The following is an 18209-nucleotide window of genomic DNA, read 5'->3' on the forward strand; positions in this document are numbered from 1 at the left end:
AGCAGAGGAAGAGTTAGGCGATGGAAGCAGAGGTTCAGGTGGGGGTTTAGGCAGGCTGCGTCGGGGGTGTCGGTGGCGGCTGGAAAGCGGAGCGTGGGTGGAAAACTGGGTGGCGATGGGTAGGAGACTAGGTTCACAGCGATGGCTGGAGAAGAAGAGAGTCGGAGCGATAGAAAGAGAGACGGAGAGAGAAAGAGGGAGGGAGAGAGAAAGAGCGAGAAAGAGAGAGAGAGAAAGAGAGAGAGAGGGAGGGAGAGAGAGAGAGGAGGAAGGAATCTGACTGAGCTAGCGATTGAGTGAGCAACCGCGAGAGCGACGAAGAGAGCCGAGGCGGGAGAGAGAGGCGGAGGCAAAAACGCCCGCAGGAAGAATGGGGAGGCCTCCGACGCGGCTGTCGCGGCCCCAGGGCCGTATCGACCACCCCCAACCCCCGATTCTCTCTACGGTACTCGCGACGGCACCGACACCGATGACTTCCAACCGTTTCCACGCACACATCCTGCCCTCTCTGTTGCTCCACTCATCTCTCTTCAGCACCCCGCCCCTTCTCTGTCCTTCACACGCCTCCTCTCACCCCTGGCTTGCTTGCGAACGGATAGGTATAACCGCGTCGAAATGTCCGCGAATCTTCGGGCTCGACAATCCGTGAGTTTCGTAGTATTGGTCGCAGGCAGGGTGATCGAACTTCCCTGTCGGACGTGCATGCCACGGCGACAGCGATGGCGCGACGAACCCGGACTCGAGTAATTAGGACTCTCGACGATGCCTCGGCCACCGTACGGATTTTTCAACTGATTTTTCTCTACAGATTCGCAATCCGCGATACGCGAAGCGAACGAGCACGACGGCGAGGCGGTCGTAGAAGCAGTCTCTGCGACGTGAAATCTTCCGCAACGACAACCGCTTTCTCTCGTACGTCTTTGACGATCGGTCGTTTTGCGTGTTCCGACGGGAGACACGGCGAACGTAAAAATATTTGTTATCGACGCGGAGATACAACCGTGCACAACAACCGTTGTATCGTATAAAATTCAACGGGAATTCCGTGGCGTTGGAAAGAGATTCAGCGAACGGTGCGGTAAACAGGGCACCTTTCGCGATAAACGACTCGTCATGGTTCAATTAAACGAATACAAGCGGCGAAAGAAAGAACAGAGACGGCGAGGCCAGTGGTTTAACGACACCGGGCGACGACGATGACGACGGGACTTGGAGAACCACGGACGCCAGGCAATGGGTTGGTAGGGTAGTGCGGGTGTCGGTGCAGGGGTTAGAGAGAGCGAGAGAGAGAGAGAGAGAGAGAGAGAGCGCGGGTGGGTAGTTGGTTGGTTCGGCGGTGGATGCATAGGGGTGGTGCCATCGGTTCGGAGGCAAGAGGGAAAGCCACCGGCAGAATCCAACCTCACCAATCAATACTTAGGGTTCAAGGGCATCGCCCGACCAATTATCCCAGACTAATTGACGCGAGACGAAAGAAAAAAAATTCTACCCCTGTCGGGTACTTCCGATCTGTGCCTTCTCCGCGCCGGGCAACGGCACCGCTCGACCGCGTACCCACGTCTCGGAAATGTTCCTGGAAATTCGGTGATCCATGCGGGAGGTGGGGGGGTAGGTAGCCGACGAGAAAAACTACGGTCAAGCCGACAAGGGGGAACCGTTGCCGCGGCGAACGGGCATCGTCCACGATTTAGATTTCGCTCGCTCGTCTCTTCGACGCGATAATCCATGCCGGGAGGGGGGTCCGGTCTCGGAAGCGTCGCCAGACGGAAAGGTTCGACGATTTCTCCCGTGGGAATCGAACACGGGGGATAACGCGCGCGCGGGGGGGTCGGTGGCTGGTAGAAACGCGTGTCCTGAAGGCGGGAAAAAGCGTAAAGAGCGAGCACGGAAGGCGTGCGGGGGGGGGCAGGAGAGAGAGAGGGGGGGGGGGGGGGAGGGGGGCTGCTGCTGCTGCCGGTGGTGAATCGTTGAAAGATCTTCGCGTCGGGGCGGAACGCGACGTGGGGGTTGGAGTTCTTTCGCAGGAAGAAATAAGGGGGACGATAGAACGAGAAGTCCAACAGGTGTAAATCCGCAAAAAGATCGACCGTGGAATCGTTTCACGGGAACAGGAAGGACACGATGGGGTGGCGCTCGGGGGGCTGCTCGTCGTAAGACCGTACCAAGAGACGGGTATAAAGGTACATTATACAGAGACATGCTCGGCAGGATGGTAGAGCCTTTCGTTGAGCTGGCAGGAAGAAGCGTGCAAGAAGGGAGGTGAAAGAATGGGGCGGAGGGAGAAAGGTGGATGTGAAAGAGAGAAACCAGGAGGAAAGCGGAGAGGAGAGGAGAGAACGCGCACAGGGGAATCCCCGAAGATGGTCGTAGGGTCTCCACTATTACGAATACGGCGCCATAACGGAATTGATAATGTAACGGGCGTCACGAGCATAACCTTCCTCTCTTCTTCTCCACGCTACATAACCTCCTTTCTGAATGGAAGTGCGACTCCGGTCACCACGTGCTCCTCGAGCAAATGCAAGAATACGATGCGTGCCGAGGATGCGGGTATTTTCATCGCGTCTTGCGTCGAAATAGCATACCGACGCCGGTACCCGCGATTTTCCGTGCCGCTTTTTCCTCGCGTATCCGATTAATTCCGCGACTAGTAATGAAACTCACGCGTCGCGGTCTCTAACCTGAAATCTCTAGACAATAAATATCCTACGAACATCCGTGGTCTCGTTTCAACGAAGGGGTGAAATTCACTCTTCAGTTTCGCCGACGAGACGCGTCGCACCGATATTCGAATCGAAAAACCACGAGAGAAGAACTGTACTACGTTCTTTGTTAAACGCGATTTCGATCGCGATCAGCGAAATGGGCTTCGCGATTATCTAACAAGCATGGTCTAAACCAGCAAGATAAGACGTGTGCGTGACGGGAATGTTTACGAATGTGAAACGGAGAAGCCTGATAATGTGGATGGCGCAGTTTCGCAGGCGTTCCAAAGGATTCTTCTAACACGACGACGACGACGACAACGACGACGGACTACACACCACAAGCATGCTTGCACTCTTACGAAAGTTACGATCTTCGATTGCGAACGTAGCCCCCCGTTCGGCACGATCGCGTTCGAACCGCGAATGGCAAAGCGGAAATCCCGGCGGCGTTGTACAAACGAATTAACACAATTTGCGTGCGGTTCGCGGCTACGATCGAACACGAAATTTCGACGAACCAACGATTCGGAGATTTCGAAACAACTTGGAATACTTTGATTAATGCCCGACGTGTTTTGCAGAGTTTTCGCGGCACGGCATGATTTATTCAACGCGTACAACCCGACACACCGTGCACGCGTTTGATCGACGCCTCGTGTATATCGCGCGGAGCCGCGCGTTCCGTTCCCCGTGCCGGATTATATTCGAGCGTCGCAGACTTCGTAAACACTTCGCGAACGCGAACGCGGCCCGGCACCCGCGCGTATCGGCCCCGTCGCCCGCCGTCTCTGTGTTTCATTCATGAGAAAAACACACTTTCGCAGCGAAATCACGCCGGGTTTCGCCCACCGTTCCGAATCTGTCCGCGGAACACGATTATTTCGTTTGGTCGCGGCGACGACGACGACGACGCGGTATACACGGGAAAGGGAGCCGTGAAAGTAGGATCCACGTGAAACCGTTCCGCGGCGCACAAAAATATCCCGAAACACGACGGTTCACGTGCACGAAGACGACGGTTCTCGTCCGACATTCGGCGGGCACATCCAAGTCTAGTCCACGCAAAAACTTTTGCCTCTCTTGTTCGTTGATTCTCTCGTTCTCTCTTTCTCTCCCTCTTTTGCTTGCTCGTTCACTCGCCTATCTCTCTCTCTTTCTCTCTCTCCCGTTCTCTCTTTCTCTCTTGTTCCGTCTGTCTTTGTTTCTTTATGTCTCTCTTTGTTTCTCTGTCTTTTTGTGTCTCGCCGGTCTCGCAGTCAGTTGAAAGAAGTCCATCGGAGCAATGGCCAGTGTAATAACGCGACGCGGCTCGTAAGCAAGACACTCTTCCATCGTGGCGCGAAGGAAGTTGTATCGTTTATCACTCACCTGGCTACGATGGTCCGTGGGCGAACAGTCCCTCGTCGAGAGAGCGGAGACGTACGAGAAAGAAGGGAAAACGCGGGGGAAGGAGGCGGCAAGGGGGAAGGAAAGGTAACGTGAAGTTACGACGGCGGCGGCGGCAGCGGCGGTGGCGGTGGCGGTGACGGTGACGGTGACGGTGACGACGGTGTAGGACAGAAAGGAAAAGCGGCAAAAAGAGAGGAAAGAGGAAGCAAAGAGTGTAATGCAAAGGCGGGCGAAGGAAGTGCGGCGGCAAGAAAATGAGGAAGAGGCGCAGGAAGAAGAGGACGAGGAGGCCAAGGAGGAGAAGAAGGAGGAAATAGAAGAGGTGGACGACAAGGTGGCGGAGGAGGCGGCGGCGGAGGTGAAGGAAGAGAAAGAAGAAGAAGGAGGAGAAGGAGGAGAAGGAGGAGAAGAAGAAGAGGCACAGAAGTCACGACGAGGAAACGATCTGGTGTCGGCGGCGTTAGTAGAGTCGACGTCGTGAAAAAGCCAGACGAAACCGTGTACGAGGAGGTTACGACCACGTAGAACGAGAGGATAATTCCTGGCAGGGCCCGATCTCCTACGCGGCGAAGCCCAACGAAAGTGAAATGGCATTCGGCGTTCCGTGCTGAGGGCGCACGGCATTCGGAGGAGCGAGGAGATGAAGAGGACGCGGCGGAGAGCAGGAGGAGGCAGTGCCAGAGCCAGAGGAGGAAGAGGAGGAAGAGGAGGAGGAGGAGGTGGAGGTAGCGGAGGAGGAGGAAGAGGTGGAGGCGGAGGACGCCGCGAAATTCGCCGACGCGACGAACAAGGACGGATTCAGGCAGTGCTCGAGCGCGTACGACGAGGAAGAGACTCGCGGGGGATGCGTGCTCGGCGGTGGACAGAGAACGATTGAGCGTTCGCGTGGAGCGAGCGAGCGAGCCAGCGCACCTGACCAGTCCCTGACAGCGGGGCAAGGGGTTGAAAACCGGCGGGTGGCAGGACGGTCGGTCGGTGGGAAGCGGCATGGTTGGCGGCTCGGCGCAGGGGGAAGGGGAGGGGGCAGGAGAGGACAAGAGAGTCCATTCGGTGGAGGGGTGACGGAGAGCACGATGCACAGCACAGCGCGGCTCGGAGCTGCTCGGCTCGGCGCGGCGCGGCGCGACGCGACGCGGCGGCATGGGGGTGGAAAAGGTGGGGATCGGGGCGAAGGGGTGAGGCGCAAGTCTGCGGTACCCGAGAGAAACGCAAGAGCCCGTCTCCTGTGGGAGTGCGACGGAGAACGAGTGCGTTGGTTCCCGCGGGAGCAAGGAAGACTTCCCTCTAGGCCGAACGAGAACAGAACTACGGTCTGCGCGGAAACGAACGAGACGGAACGGAGACGACGAAGAGCGGGAACGGGTTCGGCCACGGACTGACGAAGACGGATGCAAGGTTCGCGAGAAAACCGGAAAGGACAGACCCGATCTACCGTCGGCGCGACAAAGGTAGCCTCATGTACTCGCGTGGACACGCTGATCAACACTGTATATTTACATATATATTTCATTATATACTCGCATGTATATGGAACATGCATGTACATATAGACATGTACATACATATATATATGTAAATAAATAAATATATATATACATACATGTCGGTACGTATATATGTATATAAACATGTGTGCAAGTGTTCGAGCATATACGAAAAAGAGGAAGATAGAGAACGAGGAGACCGCCGCAGTGATGTACCCCTAAAGTTAGGTCCCTGGTTCCTATGCATCATCGACAAACCGTCGAAGACTTTACTTTTTGATCGTTGACCAATGATATAACATTGATTTAAAGTATGACGATCCACGAAATACACACGAACGCTACGCTAATAAAAAAATTCCAAATTGCTGTAAGATGTCGATGAAAAAAAAATTGATAATTTCAGATACCTGATTGCTCAGTCATCGCGCGTCTACTTTCTCCAGACTTTTCCTAGTGAAACAGCAGATCGTTAAAGCTAATGTACCGTGTACCATTCTAGTCAGTCTGACCACGGACAACGTTGGATCTCGAAGGATTTTGAACAAAGAATGAAGAGAGAGAGAGAGAGGTCCACAAGTAGAACCGACAGAGATTGAGCGGAAACAATTTCCGAAATCATGACACGTTCAATTGTAATTCGAGCTGGCGATGCGTAATCTGTGATCGCAACCGTGCGTGCTGTAGCGTCGGTAAATTTAGCACGATAGTTTAATAACCAAGCATGTTAAGAAGTGTTGGTGGACACACGGAGAAGATCGAATTACCCCCTCTTCCGTCGGCGTTTAACGGGCCCCATAGCACCCGGAGGGTCCGTAAGGGTCGGCCCTGCGTCGTTCTGACTTGAGAGTCCGAGTCGCCTGGACGCGCTGCGACGCGACTTGGACCCGACGTAACTCGCGAACGGGCGAGACGTCGCGCCACGCAGAGCCGAGCTGAGCCGAGCCGAACCGAGCCGAGCTGAGGCTGAGACACGCTGCGCCGCGAGGGAAGAGGGCACGGTCGGTTTCGGGAGAACGAGCATCGCGGAGAGGGGCGGATAGAAACCGTCTCGAAAGAGAAAAAGACGGAAAAATGATGGAAGAAGGCGAAAGAGGGAGGGCGCCGCTCGCTCGCCCGTTTGGCTGGCTTGCTCGCTCGTCCGCCCGCTCGCTCGAGGAAGAAAGAAGAGATTCTGGAGTCGAGTCGCGAATTGCAGAGTTTGCGCGCGCGCGCGCGCTCGCTCGCTCGCCGGACAAATGGAATCTGCGGCTCCAGTCGTCTCTCTACGCACGTACACACGCAACCTTGCCGCGCCGACGTGTACGCACACACGGCCGTCGTGCAACCGTGCGCACGCATGCACGCCACTGCAGAAACCGCGGGTACAGTCGACAGAGGAAGCGCGAATTCTCTTGTTCCTCAGCGTTCGACTTTACCGCTCTATTTTTCCTTCTTCCTCTTCTTCTTCTTCCTCCTCCTCCTCTATACTACTCTTTATCACATCGTCTTTTATCTCCGTTCTACGCCGCCTCCGTTTCGTATCTATCGAAAAGAATAAAGAGTCCCCGTCTCACAATTGCCTGTCGAACGACCCAAAGAACGCAGCTTACTTTCGTAGGCTAACACCGGTTCCGCCAAACTCCTCGCTCGCCGCTGGCAGAACAGAGGAAAGTTATTAGGCTTGGGACGGCTTTGGAAACGGAAGAAAGCGACCCACTGGGAACGATATTATGGAACGAAATTTCCTTGTAATTGTCATTCTTATCCACTCTACTAAAATCTCCCTCCTAGTCAGTCGTATTGCGCATAATTTTGTTGTATTCGCTACACAATTTTTTCTATTCCCGATATATTTATACATTCAACACGGCGACCATTAAAATCTGTACGCACGAGACAGCGGAAGTTAAAGAAGCAGATGTGCAATTATACTAATAATATAGAATTTCTTCGGACACGGTATAAAATTGAAACTTCGAAAGGTAAGGATGAAGCGGCAGAATGTTGTGTAACATTTGCTTATTAGACAATTTCTTCTGTAACGAGACAGTCCCTCTGTAAAAAGAATCTTTCCGATTTATATTTAAATATGCATGAATCACTTTCTTTTAGAAAGGTCATAAAAATCGGTAGAGCAATTTTTCAAGTACAGCTAATTTTTCAAATTTTCACTTATTTCTGGAGCTTAAAAAATTCGTTTAAAAAAATTCCTTGCCGCTCTATGAGATATTCGTTCGCTTAGAAACACCGTCGTTGATTAAGTATTTGCAAAATAGCTGTCCGCTAGTGTCAGCGCGTACAAAATGTATCGCCCTCGTGCGATATAATTATTAACTATTATCGAACAGGTTCATAAGACGATATTCCCGAAAAAAATCGATTAATCGTTGTTAAACCGTTGTTTAGGAAGCCATTTGTAGTCCGTATTATTGATTCGATCTCTAGTTAAAACGTACAAGCGAACTGTCTCGCAGCAGTCACAACCACTTGTATCGATTGTCTCTCGCGTTCGCGTGTACTGCCAATATGCGGCAGGTACTACAGGTACCAGGGAATTAAATTGCATTGTAAATCGGCTCTATCGATACCGACGCACCATTTATGTGTGCTTCTGACGCGCGGCCGTTCGCGTTCCTCGATTTTCCACTATGCCGGACACGATCGAATTTCGCGAAAATTGCGCGAAATCTCGGGTTTCGATAAGAACGATACCGGTCTACTTGCGTGCGTTCGTTCGTTCGTTCGTTCGTTCGCTCGCTTGCTCGTTCTCTCTATCCCCCCTGCAGTTCTACGCGACGCGTTTCTCTCTCGAACTACTCGATGAAAGGAGATACCGATCGAGAACGAGGTCAGTAGAGAACACTATCCTTATCCTTGCGGTGCACGGATGTACCTTACCGCGGGCACAATTGATAAAGGAGAGTATTCGTCGTCCCCTATCGATGTCGTCGCACGAATTAACTGTTAATTAGAATTAACAGAACGTCCACCGACCAGCGAATTTGCCCTGACGGGCATTGATCGGCGAGGAAAGTTCAAGACGACGACGACGACGACAACCAGCGACGCGTACTTACAACTGTGACCGTGAATATACCGTCTGACCATGTAGGTGTCTGGAGTTTGATGCACATGAGCGATATGCGTTTTCTCCGTACGACGTCGTTTTAACTCTCGTGTCAAGGACAGCGAGTCGAAGGACCATGTGCGCTAGGCCTGTATCTATAGATTTTTCTTCGAAAATAAGACGCTAAGGTCGGCGCCTTGGAACATAAAACGTGATGCCATGGATGTTTCATAGCACCTGGGCGACTCTCGCAAGCAACGTCGTGGCCCGACGGTGCTGTTCAACGATCAAGAAACGAGTTCGAATTACCACAAGAAAATGGTGAATGACGAGGATTGTTAGCGGCGAGGAAACTAGAAAGATTTCTTTTGAAAGAAATTGCCACGTAAGTTCACTCTCTCGGCCGGCTCTGAATTATGTCCAAGGCGAATGCTGGCAACAAGATACGAAACTCTGAACGAAGAACACCAATCAGGGGCGTGAGCATCGTTGCGTGCCAACACGTTTTGCTTCACGGAGCGGGGCAAAAGGGAGGTAAAAAATGGCAAAATAACGAAACTCGAAGTATCGTTCGCGAGCGGTTCTCGCCGGCATATTTTCGCGCGTGAGCGACGGGAGACGATGACACGATCTGGACGACGAATATTCGATCGATTTAATTCGAATCGTAAATAAATCTAATATATGTTCCAAATAACCAACAGCCGCCGGAAAGATTTGTCTTTGAACAAACGGAAAATAAAATATCGAACGGTTCTACAATTCTCGAACGAACGTTTCGATTAAACGAACTTGATTGTTACAAACGAATTTGATAACAAGTCAAAGAAGTTTGTGAGTTACGGCAAACGTATTGGAATCGATAGCCAAAGTGATAATGGTTGAGTGCCACTGCACGAGTGCCGTACATAGTAGTAGTAGTAGTAGTAGCTTGATTGCTGGACAATGGAATCTAACGAGACGGGGTTGAAGATTGTCTTATTGATCTCGCGAAAGTGGAAAGCACAATAATGGTACTGTCCATTCATGATTTAGCAAAACACGTATGGGTTTCAACTCGAATTCTTTTAAACGAGTTTCGTCGGCGTCGCCATTAAAAGCAGCGGGGCCGACCGGCTTCAATTCGTAATTAATTGAAAGAAACGCCAAGCCGGCGTCCAACGACTAAGACGATCAATTAAAAACTATCGAAGAATCCACTTTTCCAACTAGCGTTATAAGATTTTCTCTTGTGCCGTGAGCCCCTCTCGCCTCTACGCAGACTAAATATTTCGCGAACGTATGAACTCGGTTAACGAGCGGAATACGCGAAGCGAGATATCACGTACCCGTGAAAGCGCTCGGAAATAAATTTGTTTAGGAAACGTTGTCCTACGTTCTTCTTTCGAAACAGAGAACAATCCACGTGCATTCGACCACGTTATACGATTTCTAGATATAATTAATAGTAGACTTATATTTGGCTCGTACTCAAACACAGTGCACCGTGCAGGTTCGTCGTCCCGAAGTTGTACGATTCGAGTAGCAGGCTAGATCACGTTGGTAAGGTGCAACGACGCGTGTTAATCTGTTCCAACTGCTCGAAAATACTATCGTCTATCTTCATTGTCCCGGAGATATTCTAACGTTAACCACCGATGCCAAAAGACGCCTTCACTTTTCTCCATGATCAAGACATTCAAACATTTGCATCTACGGGTTGAGACGTTAACGCTGTGCTTCGAGTCTCGCTTAGACACTAGAACGAACTTGGATATTTTTGTTGTTCCAAAACGACGCCGAGGACACGAGAACGCGTACGCGTGGAGGTGGTTCGTGGCCCGAGACCATTGACGGAACGGGAACTTTCGGCGGACCGTGGTGTACCGCGATTGAAAATTAAAGTGCGCGAAAGGGAAAGTAGACATTTGAAACGCGCACGATTCCTTCGGTCGCGAGTGCACCGTTATTTATAGCGAGTGCCGACGGGAATTGAGAACAAGGAAGGAGAGCATGAAGAGGAAAGGGAGGTTGGCGCGCATACACGCCGGCGATGGGAAGAGACCGGTGATTTTCCCATGCCCGCGTGGGAACTGTTGGCGCCATCTGAAACGTGCTGTGAATCTACGGTACCGGTCGCGGATACGGATCGGTAAAGCAGGACGAGAGGAACGCCGAACGGTAAAACGGGTCGCTGCAACGCGAAACCGTTCGTGTGTTCCGCTGAAATGGAAGGACGAAAGGGTTAACTTCCGACGGATCTACAGAAAAGCGGAGGCGCGTAACCCGGCGAGCGACGAATTCCCGCGGTCGGTAAAATCGTTCGGCAAGAATTGGCTTGCTATAGGTGCGAGCGAACACAAAATAATGCGCAACGAAGAGAAAGTTCGGATCGTCTTGTTTCTATCGCGGCTATTCGTTTCACTTTACGTCTACACTTCAAAGACAATCGCGCTATCGGCTTACTCATACCCGTCGAACGTGAACCATCCTCGTATAACAAATTTAATTCGAACAGCTTTTATATTCTAGGTTATTCCAGCGAATCGTGGATATTGTTCAAACCTCGTTTCGCCGCGAAGAACATCGTGTACGAGAGGATACAACGTATCGTAATTTCCGTCGCTAAGAGTTTCTCTTACCTGAAGTTCCGCTTGCGAGACGTCGATCTCACCCCTATAAACGAACTCTATGATGAACTTGAGATCATTGAAACAGACGTCCTGCGGCATGATGATTGTCGGATGCTTACAGGGATTCGAGAGCAGAAGCTTCTGAAAATAGGAACTGCACGCCGACAATACTACCTGCGTGAAAGAAAGACGGCGTTAATGGGCGCTGGCGATTGTAAAATTGCGACCGCGTAGGTTAAGCGGTTCAAGGGAACGTGGAATATTTTCGTGGAATACGAGACAGAGTACAAAACGGTATGTATTTACGTGTGGTATACGCGGTGTCGCTTACCTTGTGTGCTTTTAGAGAAGCTTCGTTACATGCCAATGTGACGTCGACGAAGGCTTCGGTTTGCAAAAGTTGGTGGAAAACCGATGTCATGTTTGACTGGTAGTTGTTCCAGCGCAGGCAGTAGTGCTGCCCGGCCATGCCGCCACTACAACAAAAACGCCAGATCCGTTCAGTTAGGTTTCGTCTTCCCCTCTGTCTTCCTCGCTTCCTACATTCGTCGAAAAGTCATCGAAAGACTTCGTCCCACATCCCACCCACCCTTCGCACACACGCACACACACGGCCACGCAACCACGCAGAGTCACGTACACACACATTACACACCACACACATACGGCACACCGTTCCTCGGTGCCCTTCAGCCTTCAAGATCGATCTGCAAAGCGGGATAGTACCTGTAGTGCACGCCCCAATAACGATCTGTCTCCATTAAATATTCTTTAGTTTTCTTTCTCGTCACGGTCAGTGAAAGATATCGGTGACGTTTACACGATCGTGCTAAGGAAGGCGAGTCCTAGATAAGGTTCAGCCGACGAACGAAGATAGACGGTGGATAGAGGTAAAAGATCGGCAGCGGTCGAGGCAGCCGATGGGATAGAAAAAACGTAGATAAACACGTTGAAAAGATAAAGAATGTTAGAAAGGTGAAGAGAGACAGGGTGGTGTTCACGGAAACGTACTGGTGGCACAATCGGTCTCTTCCGGTGTCTACCGAAACATGGAGATGAAATAGAAACACTTTCGCGTTTTCAACCAAAGCAGTCCCGGCGATGCGTACACGATGATCGACGACCGACACCCAGAGGTTTCCTCGAGTTCGCGGCGAACCGTGCGAGCTGCGTCGTTCGAAACCGGGACGGTAAGAAGAAAACGAGAAGGAACGGCGAATGATCGGGCGGTATTATTCGTGACCGGATGCCGTTAATTTTTGTCGGCGATGTGCAGGCGAGACGAGCGAGGTTAGTTATCGGCGCGAATCGACACCACAAAAGTAAACGAAGAAGTTCGGGCGTTGGTCTGTCCCGTAACATTCACCTGTTCTGTGGACCGTGCTTTATCTGCCTCTATCTATGTGACTCTTTATACGGGCCATTCCACGTTATCTATCCGTAAGAACACGGAGTTTTATCAGTTGCTTAGACGTGCGCCGATAACGTGAAAACTTTAAGCTCTCGTACCGTCTTGCCTTGCTTTCGTTCTGCTCCTTCACTACTCTCCGTTGCGGATTCCTTTGTATTCCCCAGCTACCGCGAGCATTATATTTTCGGTAGCATTTCACTTGTATATCGAGAGCACGCCGATGGTCATGCTACAACACCGGCGCGGTGTAACGCCGCGTCCGCAAACCCTTGCGTTACACGATTGTAACAACGGACAAAGCCGACGAACCTATACGGATCGCCTCGTATTCACACACGTACAGATCCGTCGATCGATTAACGATCGTTTGCCAATGTAAACGTTAGTTCGTGTTACAACGGCGGATAATCTTGGACGCGTGGCGAGCATCGCTCGTGCATTATCAGGAATTGCTTCGTCCAACGGTTTGAATCTATCACGCAGGTAGCACGGCAATAAGCGAGCGCACCTGGTGCACTTACCTGTCGGTTTTTACCTGCTATTCGTTAGCCGCGTTTCACAAGTACGCGCGCGCGCGCTCGCTCGCTCGCCCATTCCCGTCTCGTTACGGGTCGGACGCCTATTCGATACAATATATACACGTCGCTGGTGCGTGTATCGATATTGAAGAATTGGGTTAACCAGGTACAACGTTTCAAGACGAACTGATAATAAGCGATAACGAGCGAAGATTGCCGACTGCTCGATAATAATCGATCTCCCGGCTGTGTTTCCCGCTACGCGGACAAAGAACGAGATTGCGATTTCGGTTCGGTTAATGGAAACCGTGAATTGTATTCGTCGACGCGTCGCCTGGGCTGCGCTCGAGCTTTCTTTTCGTTCGACGACGACGACGAACAGTGGTGCTCAGGCACGATTGAGATTAAAGATCGCAAGGACGGAGGAAGAGCGACCGAAACGAAGCGACGACAAGCTTAGGGATAAACGACCGCGACGCGTGGCGATGAAACAATGCCCGGCGATACGTTCGAGCAGTAATCCGGCGATCTTCGACGCAAATGAAACGCGAGCCCAACCACCGGATCGCGTCGATCGATTCCACCTAGCAAGACTATTGCCAATCCGATCGAATCGATCGATACGCTTTCTCGACGGTTGATCTTTCGCGCGTACACCTTAGTCTTCTCGGTTCTACGCGGTTTCTCTCGAGTTATATAGGCATCCTTTAACGATTTTCTCGGTACTTTCACTGATATCAGCCAGCCGGGATAGTCCGTGACGGTTCGCGTTGACGAATGGCACGCGCGCGCACAGAAGCTCGCGAATCAACGAAACGTAGGGGCCACCACCGAGAGAGCCCATCGTCGATCGCGGGCTCGACGGCCGAGGACCGATTCGAAATGCCCGCGCGCCGGCCGTTTGGCACGCGAAAAATGTAAAACGGTTGACCGCGGTAGAATGGGGCTACCGTAAGACTACTTTACGCTTTACGAGATGACGCTTGGCGCGTGACGCTAAACGAGCGCCGTCCATAACGATGGCCGCGGTACGCAAAAATACAAACCGGGAGCCGAGTTACAGCGCCGAGTGCCAGCCGAGTTTGTAATCTTCACTTACACGTTCGAAACGTTCGGTCGGCCTCTTCGAAAGTTGATTATTGCGAAAAGGAAAGTAATCGCGTGTAATGGACGAGCGTGTCGGTTAACGATCGCGGTTAGTTCACTAAGTAAAACGAAACGAAAAATCCAGTAATGCTGTATATATCGTCGTATCGGCGTGTAGATACGCTCATCCCTCGAAAGCGCGTTCGCGCTTTCTTTCGCGGCCTCGAAGAAGGACACTGCGTTGGTCTCTCCCTTTCAGAGAATCCTCCCTTCCCCCATCTTCCCTTCCACGATTCATCTCAATTTTTCTTCGAGCTTTTTGTGTCCAATTTCACCTCGCCTCCCCGGATCCCATCCTCTTTCTTTTTCCCGTCTGTCTCTCTGCCATTCGTGGAGTAGACGAGCGAACGGCTCCGCGCGGCTCCGCGCTGGCTCCCCTCTTCTTCTACCCCCGTATCGTTCTCATTCCATCTCCTTCTTTTCTTTTCCCTCGCCCTCCTTGTCCCTCGGTCGTTTCATCGTTTCTTTCTCGACCCTCCGCGTCTCTCGTTCCCTCTTTCTCCGCGCGTTGGCTCCATTTACTCGTTCCCTCGTTCCCTCCCCACGGTGAAGACGCTATTTTCTCGTGGCCCCTTTTCTTCCACGGTCTCCGCCACCCTTCTCTCTTTTTCTCCTCTCCTCGACTCTCCTCTCCGCTGGTCTCATCTTCCTCTCTCCTCTCTTTTCTCTCTCTCTCTCTCTCCCCCATTCTCTGCGTCTCTCTCCCGACCTCCCTCTATCTCTCTTTCTTTCTCTTTCTCCCTTTGCCTTTCTATATTCCCCTCTCTCTTTTTCTCTCTCCCCCTCTCTCTCGCTCGCTCTCTCTCTCTCTTGCACACTCCTCTCTCCTCTCCGGGCACACCGTTCTCTCGCTCGATGGGAAGCCGCTCACCCTCTCTCTTTCTCCTCTCTTCCTCTCCCTATACTACGCGGCGTTTCCTTCTCTTCCTGGACGGCGCGCATTTTACGTTTTTCCAACGTTATCGACGTTCTTCCTCGGCTCTTCCCGGACTTTTTCCTTTCGTCGTACCGTCCTCGAGACGACCAACCAGCTCTTTCTCCGGGAAAACGTAAGCGGAAACGATTTCTCCCTCCCCTCGCCCGCGTCCGACAGCTTCCATCCAGGGGCCCCCGTTTCCAGGGAACACTCTGAAATCTTCCAGAACAGTTTTCTCCCAGCTTCTCTCTCTCTCTCTCTCCCGTGTTCGGCGTTTTTCTTTTCTCTCTCTCTCTCTCTCTCTCTCCTTCGTTTTTACTTTTTTTTTCCCCGCCGCGTAGAGGCGGATGATAAAACGCAGGACTAATAAAATTTGCATTACCGCTGGGCGAACTTTGCATAAACCATGCCGGGGAGACGCGACCTTTGCCTTTGCATCGTCGTGACGCCAGCTTCTTTCGAAAGACACCGACGATGGATTCGCCTCTCTGCCTTCGCTTGCGAGGAAGCCTTAATCCGATGGCGCGGCACCGATGGAATCGTCCGTCGCCTCGTTCCGATTACGATATCCACTGAAATTTCCTCGTTGTCCGTAGGTGCTTCCTCCCCCGCATAGAACGTAGATTCGACCTGCCGGCACGTGCCAGCGGAGACGACACCGGTCAGCCGATTTCGCGGGTTCGCCGAGCCAACCCGCGAGAACCGTTCGATTCATCTCGACGCAAGGATTCACCTTGATGGAAGGATTCACCTTAATGGAAGGGTTCACAGATCAAGCAAGAAGCGGCGAATTCTGATCGCGAGGACGTCCGATCGACGCGAAGTACGAGCGCGAAGTAGCGAAGAAACCGCTTGTTTCCCTTTCGTCGATCGGTAATATCGGGACACGATCGAAGCACCCGCGCAGAATTTACGATCTATTTCGATCAAGACCGGGTCCCGTTAAACGAAACGCGGGCTCCGAGGGATAGGAGAATTTAGAAGCGGGAGGAATAATACGGCGCGAAGGGTCGTTTGATTCGCATCCGCGTAGCTACCGCGTCTCGTCTTCCATCGGCGAGCGGGTTTCGATGATGCTTCTGCATTGATCTCCTACACCGGGTTTCGTCATCGAAACAACGTCCGCGCCGATCTACGCTTCCGCGACCACGTTCTTGTTCGTATCCGGCAAGAATACGAGCAAATCGATAACGCTCCGACGCCGGGGGAGACACAACTCCCGAAGAGATCGAGTAGCGGACGAAGAGGGTCATTTTATGGACAAAATGGTCGGGAAGATTTCGTAATCTTCGGCTTGCCCGTACAAGCCATTACCGTTCTCGCTCGCGTCGAATTTTGAATTCTGCCCCGGGTTTGAGTTACGGGAATCATTCTTCGATGGTGAAAAGCGTTCGACGCGGAATTCTATTTCTTCGTGGAAAAACTAGGTAAGACGAACGGAATCGATGGCGGGACGTATCGAGGCTTGAAGGAGAAGAGACAGAGATGGAAAAAGAGAAAGGAGGAAAGAGGGGAACAGAAAGAAAGAGAGAGAGAGAGAGAGAGAGAAGATCGACTTACGAACGAAGAGAGTAACGAGCAGTGGTCAACAAGTCGGAGCAGTCCTAATTTCCGTCCTGTCTGTACCGTAAGGCATAACAGTACCGCATTCCAAATGCCCTTCGTTTCTTCGTTTCTCTCCGTTCACCTTTCCGAGAGAACTGGGCTCTCTCGGCCTCTCACCTGTTCCCCTTCGCCCTACCACTTCGAAGAGTAGCCGCCGCGTATAGTCGAAGTCTCGGCTCCGTTCTTCCTACCACCTTTTACCTCCCGCCATTTCCATCGGACACCGTTCGGCCGTTTTCGAAGGGAATGAAAGGAGAGGAGAAAGAAACGAGCGTGCGGCATGGAGGGAGGAGACGGACCCGGAAACGCCAATTTCACTGGGAACCGGCAAGGAGAGTGGCGGAATCGACACGTGGAGACGCAAGAAAGGAGAAAGGAAAGACACGGTCTATATCAGAGTAGATGCTGCTTTCGATAGTCCTGTTATTGATCGGTCTTTTGAAACTTGTAAAAAGGCACGCGATCGGGAGGCTGACACCGCGCGAGCATTCGAACCAACTGGATCCTAAATGTCCAGTGTTATCAGGGAATATATTAACGCGTTGATGACCCGGCCGGCTACCGGTGGTCGGCAACGTCGTAATTGATTCCAGCAGCCGATCCTCCAATCGATCGGGGATGGTCTTATTTGAAATGAAAATAAAAATTAACCATTTCAAATCATTTATTTCGAATCGTTTATTTTCGATGCTGTTATTTCAGAATAGAAATAATATCGATCCGAAACAATACCGATTCCAAGTAATGAATTATTTCGTCGCGTTTTTATTTCAAGCGTGGCTAAATTATTTTCAAAATAATGTGCAAGAAGAAGAATTTATTTCACGAAATAGTCCTTTATTTGTGTAAGAAGCTCTGGGAATAAGAAATATAAAAGCTGCTCTGGGTCATTGGTTGCGGCGCGCCTGCGCAGTGAGCCATTTGCCCCGAAAAGTCGACTAAAACAATTTTAGTATTATTTTAAGACGTAAAGCCGCAGTATATGTGGTAGTACATTGAATTCGTAATGAGTTTAGCTACAACAACGTGCAACGAAAATTACATGTCGTCTAAAAAATTGAGGCTGCCGTAATAAAAACTGAAGGTGTCATTTTGGATAAAAAAAGAAACAATTCAATGTCATATTTTTGACAATTCGAAAGAAGCGCCTATATCATCGAATTCTTGTTATAATAATAAGAACAGAATAGAAAACAACGCTAATGTAAAAATGCCAATTCATTTTAAAGGATAATTTTCAATTCATTTAAAAGATCAAAATTTTAATTTTAAAAGATAGAAGTTATAAGTTTCTTCATACTTTTTTCGGGGTGAAGAGATTGAAAAATTACTATTATAGTAACAAGTATACTTAGGATTATAGGATATACG

At 51.0% G+C, this 18209-nt stretch overlaps 1 protein-coding gene across 7 annotated transcripts in view; it reads right to left on the reverse strand.

The window, feature by feature from the left end:
- Positions 1-18209, reverse strand: part of Psq (pipsqueak) — a 34556-nt gene that overhangs the window by 9586 nt on the left and 6761 nt on the right. For 3 of the 7 annotated variants that reach the window (XM_078185076.1, XM_078185075.1, XM_078185074.1), the window contains exon 1: positions 4077-4829. In XM_078185076.1, coding sequence (XP_078041202.1) covers positions 4077-4721 — 645 coding nt within the window. In that variant the 5' untranslated portion in view covers positions 4722-4829. Of the gene's footprint in view, positions 1-4076; positions 4830-11251; positions 11417-11573; positions 11719-11968; positions 12135-12751; positions 12768-18209 lie in introns of those variants that run through there. The other 4 variants (XM_078185080.1, XM_078185079.1, XM_078185081.1 and 1 more) reach the window with 3 other exon arrangements.

Source organism: Augochlora pura, chromosome 7, assembly GCF_028453695.1.
Source record: "Augochlora pura isolate Apur16 chromosome 7, APUR_v2.2.1, whole genome shotgun sequence".
Lineage (NCBI taxonomy): Eukaryota > Metazoa > Arthropoda > Insecta > Hymenoptera > Halictidae > Augochlora > Augochlora pura.